Here is a 7,488-nt window from a genome sequence, read left to right as displayed (position 1 = left end):
GAATTTTGACAGAAAAGGCTTAAGGCAAATACTTCATGTAATTGCAGTTCACTGAGTGCTTTTTGGTGCCTGACTTGAACTGAAAACAGTATTTTGCCATCCTACTCTGCCAAATGGGAAACTTTACTTGATGCCAAATAGACCTCTTCATTTTGCAGTCAGTATTTTGCTGTGATTCTTGACACTGCTATTGCTACTAATTTAATGATTTTTCAGTGAGCACTGTAGACTGAACACTAATCTTCTTATACATATTAATGATCTTAATGTAACAGGGAGGGCTATCATTAATTAGCATAGATATTGGAGAACTAAAGTGGCAAAGAATGCTATTTTATTACTTTAAACTATAAAAGACAGAATGGCAACGATACTTTTGCTAGTATAGTGTTTTCAGAAATACCAACAACCCTGTACAAGAATTGAAAGTTCTTGTACTTGTGCTAACATCATCTATGTTTGAAGATAACTACATTCAACACATTTCTGATCCTGCAGGTGTCACAGCAACTTACACTAAGAAATGAAAAAAACCTTCATAAATGCATTTCTGCAAAAATGAACTCAGAATCAACTTTATTTATAGATCACACCCTTTTTTTTGCTAAAAATGCATAGTCATTACATACACAGTAGTCAGCATCCAAAAGTGTAAAAAGTAAATTTTCAAACCCTCCCAGCAGAACCACACAAAATTCACACTTTTTGTTCATTGCATGCACAGCCCCTTAAACGTGATACCTCCTACTAAAGCGTGCTTGAACCTCTAGCAGGCAGAATTGACTTGCTATAAACTGTTTCTCTGTACTACTAACCCCCAGCTACAACCACAAATCCTAAGGCATTCCCATGAAATAGTGAAGCCCTACTTCAGAATCCTCCATGTTCTGAGTATGGCCCAGGAAGCAATTGCCCTGAAAGCAGAAGTCTGCTGGTGGTGTTTCCTTACAGGCAACTTCAAGCAAAAGCCTGCTTCCTCTAGTCATTAATTTATTACTGAATTCAGTGGAATGAAGCAGCATCTCTCTAAACAAGATGTGAAAATGATTTAACTTTATTCCACACCCAGCTCCAAGACACTAAATGTCTTGAATGGAGGTCTGTGTCTTTCAGTGCATGTGACCATCTTGCATCTCACCTGAGGAGAGAACAGTAAAGTCTCAGCTGTAACTTGGGTGTGGGTTATAGAGCCCTGACTCAGAGGTGTCTAACAGAAGCTAGGAATATACTTGGATATTGAGAGAATTTCTAAACATACAGGCTTTGACTAACAAACCACTCAAACCCTTTGATGTCTTCTTTTTTTTTTTCCCCTCGGCTACTGCTGCCAGTTAGAAAAACTCTTGAAAACATGGTCCTCTTCTCAGTGGTGCTTTTTATATCAGCCCTTCCAGTTGATGGGCAAAGTGGGTTAGCAGGATGATTATTCAGGGCTCCTTGGCAGAGTACATATATGTGGTCAAAAGATCCAAGTTCAGATTTCACTCACTCATAGGATTAACTCAATGTTTTTGGTTTTGGGGAACAGAAGGGGAAAAGAGAAAGTTGTTTGGTCAATATAGTTTTATATTCTCAAATGATTACGTATTTTTACTTAAAAGCTTCATTTATGTCAGGTCTTTTTACTCTGATAAGAAGCAGCTTGACATAGTTCAAAATTTCCAATGGCAACAGAGACATAATCATAGTCTTACAGACACTGATGGGAAATCCTGCTCCATTTTTTCATAGTAACTGGAATACAATCCATGGCTAAATGAACAAGGAGGCCCCATGTGAGTGTTAAAATGCTCCTTAATACAAGTTACCAGTGAGAATTTCTGAAGAACAGTATGTAAGTCATGTATGTCTTCTCTTTACTCCTGACCTGTAAGCATTTAGTCAGCCTGTTTAATACTGCCTAGGTTTTAACTGCCCCCCACTTGAAGCCAGTGGAAATTTTGCCATCAGCTCCAAAAGACACAGGATATGAACATCCTAGGAGTATGGCAATGACAAGGGTTTGTCCCAAGAGTTCATGATCTGGAAACGTTCATGTTCCTCTCCCTGTGAGATGAGGAAAAATATAACATTCTCTCTACTGGAGTTCAGTAATATTTCTTCTTAGCACCTGGGAGGGTCTTTGCATTTTTAAGTGCTTTACAAACATTTGCTAGTCTTCAGAGCAACCCTGCGAGGTAGGTAAGGTATATTCTCCCCATCTTACAGATGTGGAAACTGAGACACAAAGGGTCAAATTCAACCCTGGTACAATTCCAGTGTTTCACATGAATTAAAATTCATTCAAAATGGACACAGTTTAAACAACTTGCCCTAGATTACAGAACAGATAGTGGCAAAGCAAGGATAAGAACCCAGGAGTGCCCGACTCCTCAGCTTGTTACTGGCCACTTGGTCATTTTTACTCTCATAGGCAATGAAAAACAGTTTAATCTGGGCAACTACTACAGGTATGACTTGCTTCTGTAAGGCATGTAGATGGTAATCAACTGAGTTTAGTGCAATAATGCTCTATGAATGTGCTGCCTCAGAGAGTTTACTTGAATATGAAGTAAAACTTTCATACTGCCATTTTCTGCAGGTGCACTGCTGACAAAAAGCTCACAAAGTAGCTGGATTCAGCAAATAAATAATAAGCATAACACTTGGACAACTAAGCAGAACTATAATTTTAGCAAAAAAACCCCAACATATTTCTACTTTTAACTGCTAAATTTCTACAAGTGCAGCATGCAGATGAAACCTTTCCCTTTGTTTCCAGACTGTAGATTCCAGTCCTGCTAATAAAGCTGCTCAGAGCTTCATGGATATACTGGATAGTGACATTCAAATGAATACACTGCAGAAGAAATACTGTATCACCACAGAAAACAGGGTAATGATTACAGATCAGGTTTATCAATCCTACACGAAGGTGAGCTTGAAGCTGACAGGCTACTCAGAAGTGCCCAGAAGCCAGGCTTACTGAATATATGCCAGCATGTAGATTGCAGTTCTAGGCACGTGCTGAATGCAAGGCGGGGTGTCTGTGCCATCAACACTCTGGGAAGTGGCCCCAGCAACAGTCACTTCACATCAGCACAGGTGTGTCAGTCTGGGGGGCAGTGCTGGCCAAACACAGAAAGATACCCAGGCATTTCCAGGCCACCCCCCTGTGCTCCAGTCCCCACCTTGGCTCCCATCCCCATACAGATTCTACTGCAAAAGGCCTGAAAAGCCTTTTTGGTTTTAAACATGAGCTGCGGAGTCCACAGTGTAGACCTTATGGCAGGTTATAAAAACATTATGACAGGTACTTCTGCAAAAAAGTTAGTTTTCTAGGATTTCTTATGCATCTAGTCTGCAGGTTAGACCTCTTGTCTGAGCTCTGGACATGCTTACACATGTTCTTCAGTCATGTGCTTTCACACCAGAAAGTTATCCTGCACCCTTACAAGTCACACAAATGCTGACTCACTTCTATGTGAGCAAATTCAACCACTATAATTATAGATATCTTGTTCCAATTTTAATCTTTTTATCTCAGATTTGTTCTGTCCATCAGACACAGCAAATGGAACAATTATCTACATACACGTCCTTCACTGAATAAACACAGACACTCAGGTAACATTTCCCTAGATAGTCTCCATACTTACGGTACCTTTTTAATTTGTAACCACATTTTTTTAAACAAAAACCAGACAAACAAAAACCCATTAATTAGAACTCTTAAATTCTAATCACATCTCCTTGTAGCCATTCAATTTGGATTCAGCAGCCTGCTTACAGTGGCTCAGAGAGCAGTGCTTGCAACCAGCTTTTACAAATAATTCCATGAGGTGCTCAGGCCCATACACGTGCCTCAACAATCTGCCAACAGAAACTTCTGAATGAAGCAATATTCTTAATATCAGAGCCAGGTACCGAATCTCCAGTGTGACTGGGGCTCACAGGCAACTCTTGTAACAGCAGCAAGATTCCAGTAAAATTGCAGCTGGTTGCAATCCAAACTTTATACTGTTATCTGTCGTTGAGATATATATAGATGACCCTGTGTGGCCTAACTCCAAATATCAAATGTATTTTTACAAGTTAGCAACAGCCATTTTTGACATTGCCTCTTGAGATGTCCTCTACACTGTGACTGACAAGCACAAACATAATTCATTATACAGTATGCTCTAAAAGCCTGGTCTTTACATTTGGCTTTTACTGTTGCTTGTTTCTGAGCTGTCTTCTAGTGCTGAGGTTTGCTGTCCCTGGCCTCTCTGATTTATTTCTTAGTTTTTAATTGCTGGTTGGATGTGCTAGTGGCATCTCCCAGGCAAACCCTTTCTACATAATTAGTTTTGAAACTTGGATGAGTCATTGGGCCCTAACTACTATACCTCTATTATTTTAACTTGAATACAGCCCATCTCAAAGATTTTTGGCCTCTTTTTGCAGTTGTGGAAATTCATAGGATGTTGCAGGTCTTGATCCACTGGCTTTCTATTGTGAGTTTTCAGGGTTTTCACAACATTAAAGCACATTTCAAAGAATAACAGTATTGTGAACCAGCCTCCTCGCCCAGTGGTCCAGATCATTTTCTGCTTTGTTGGCAGCTGAAGAAAGCAATGCTATGCTTATGACAAAAGTTAATGAAAATACATAAAATTTAAAATACTTCATGTAGTTTCCATTTTCTTTTAATGCAGGTTGGCAAATGAAAACTGAACACAGCCACCCATAAAGGGCCATGCAGTTTTTTATGGCTCAACAATGATAACTCAAGAGGCCACAGTTTGGAAACTGCTATTTCAGATAATTCTAGTCAATCTCCTTGAAAGACCACATCTGACCCTTCCAGAAATGACAAAACAGCAGAATTGTGGCTGGCAAAGAGTACATATTTTTGTTAGGCCATTTTCATTGTTGACTGAGAATCTAAAAGATTCAAACCATTATACTTAAAATGGGTTGAGATAAAAGATAAAATTAAGTGAGTGTAATTTTCTTTTAGCTTATGCACTTCCATTGAGAAATTTTCACAAAGCTGGTACATTGGTACAGAGTATATCAGTTATTGGTTTCTGTGATGATGCTGACCTGTGTTAAGGATTTGACTTCATAATCCCTAGCTACAGTCCTTCCTATATTCCTATTTTAAACAAAGGGGACTTTGTCTTACAGAAGACTAGGACTGGACTCAAATGCCATGTCCATGAAAATGGGAAAGACCAAAGCAGAAATACACTTCAACAGTAGGAGCTGAGTAAACAGCTTCTACACTGTTGTGCAGTCTGACTCAAGGGTTTCCTAAGGAAGTACCACCCTTCTTTAGACAATGGTTTACATAAGTAGTTTCTCACCTGAACTTCAATTTGTAAGCCCCTTTTGTAGTATTATTGCACTTGCTCTGTCAGTCAAAATCAAAATGCATCTGCTTAAAATCTGCACATGGTTTACAAAAATGTATCTAGAGAGTGAATTCAATCTATACTTAGCTGTTTGTCATGTGACAAGGGTAATACCTGGGTTGCTCTGAAAAGATACTGCTTTGGAAAATACCTCCTAATTCTTGTCTTTGAACTCCCCCAGAGCTTCTGAAAGGGGACTTCAACACAGCCAGCTGCAGCCACAACTAATCAGAATAGGAAAAAGTGGGGAATGATGAAAAAGTGCCACATCCAGTACTTGTAGAGACAGATTTTAGGTCCTGAACTCAGATTCAGCAGTACCTTATTCTGCAACTAATTTTAGGATGGTAAATCTGACAGTGGTCTAATTAAAGAGCAGTAGAAACTAGTTCCATGCAGTTCTTGAAAAGATCCAGAATGAGATCTCATGCATCAGTTACTCTCTTTACATCCACAGAACTCCCACCGAGCTTGGCAGGGATTTATAGAAAGTCTGGCATCTGACTTTGACTCTAGAGGACTGATTTGGGGGTGATTTACCCGGGAAGATAAAGGGGCCCCTTAGCACTACAGATGCTCCTGACGTGCTGAGGGAAGAGCCATTCCATTATGCAGTGTCCTTCCTCTTCCCCCGCCCCCATTCCAAACTAGTTTGACCCCTTTCTGGTTCAGTTATTTTACATATCCTTCTATTTTATTTTAGTATCCGAGTGGCTACACCAACCACTCACTGTCTGTCTAATTAAAGTCTCTCCATCAACTGGTAATTGTGTAGTAATTCACAGCTGTTTTTCCTCTCGCTCTTAAATCTATTGTTCCCTGGCTGAAAAGGCTGCAAGACCTTAGAAACTATAGATAGCTATCGATTTGTTTGCATTTAAAATCCAGTATGTGGCTGCAAAGGCCTGTTACAATATCAGAGAGGAAGATAAGTGTCAGTGCATAATCTGCTAGGAAATTTCACATAGGAGTTGATTAAAATCTACGAATAATCATTGCACAAATGTCTTCAGGTGTATACATATATATACATATATGTAGCTAATAAATGTATAGCTATATATATATATATATATGTATATACAGAGCTAGATTAAACCTAATTGTTATGAAATAAGTAAGTGGCATTCACCATTCATGCATTCTTCCTAGTAGCAGAGCTAAATTATTTCAGCTTATACTCTAAGCAGCAACATACCAGTAAGCATTTGCTTGCTTCCCCTGGTAACCTAGTAGTTTAAAGAGCACGAGCAGTTCTGCCATGGTAATTTTCTCCAGCAAACCTCCATGAAAGGGACCTGGCTCTTCCACAGGTGTGTTTTCCCCAGGTTTCACAGCTTCTCCAGGACATGGTGGGTCTGGTCTGAGGGTCACCAGTCTGAAGGTCATCGGCCCAAGGGTCTCCAGACCAAGGGTCACTGGCATGGTGCTCGCTGTCTCGAGAGTCATCGGCCTGGTCAGTCCTGCTTACAGAGGTCTGCTACGTTGAGGAACCTCCTGACGACCACAGCAAGGCAAACGGTCAGGAGCAGCATATACCCCACGGTGCCTAGGTAGGTGGGGACAGCCAGGGGTGCCTTGAGGAACTCAGCAAGCCCGTCCTCCACGTAGTGTACCTGGTCATAGATGCTGAGGAAGGTGAAGATGTGGAAAAGCTGGTGGCTGTGCCCCACGATGTCGAAGAGCCCCGGCTGGATCCGCTCGGGGATTTTGCTGACGTTGAAGAAGGCAGCCACCAGCAGCCAGAAGTAGCGGCGGTAGAAGTAGACGAAGAGCGTGGGGTTGCGTGCGCGGAGGTCGAAGAGGAGGCTCTCCAGCATGATGGGATGCTGAGGAAGGTGAAGATGTGGAAAAGCTGGTGGCTGTGCCCCACGATGTCGAAGAGCCCCGGCTGGATCCGCTCGGGGATTTTGCTGACGTTGAAGAAGGCAGCCACCAGCAGCCAGAAGTAGCGGCGGTAGAAGTAGACGAAGAGCGTGGGGTTGCGTGCGCGGAGGTCGAAGAGGAGGCTCTCCAGCATGATGGGGCAGGCCATGCTGAGCGGCATGGCGAACACGAAGGTGCGCACGGCGAAGGGGTAGGCGCAGCACGCGGCGCGGCTGCGGCA

At 41.6% G+C, this 7,488-nt stretch overlaps 1 protein-coding gene across 1 annotated transcript; it reads right to left on the bottom strand.

The window, feature by feature from the left end:
- Positions 1 to 317: 317 nt before the first annotated feature.
- PAQR9 (progestin and adipoQ receptor family member 9) lies at positions 318 to 7,488 on the bottom strand (the record flags this gene model as incomplete). Its single annotated transcript, XM_008644195.2, has 2 exons — positions 318 to 7,057; positions 7,258 to 7,488. Coding segments are annotated over 2 exons (450 nt in total), but the record flags the coding sequence as incomplete, so codon positions are not given.

The sequence above is a fragment of the Corvus brachyrhynchos genome, unplaced genomic scaffold (genome assembly GCF_000691975.1).
Source record: "Corvus brachyrhynchos isolate BGI_N302 unplaced genomic scaffold, ASM69197v1 scaffold221, whole genome shotgun sequence".
Taxonomy (NCBI): Eukaryota; Metazoa; Chordata; class Aves; order Passeriformes; family Corvidae; genus Corvus; species Corvus brachyrhynchos.
This window is presented reverse-complemented; position numbering and strand designations above follow the sequence as displayed.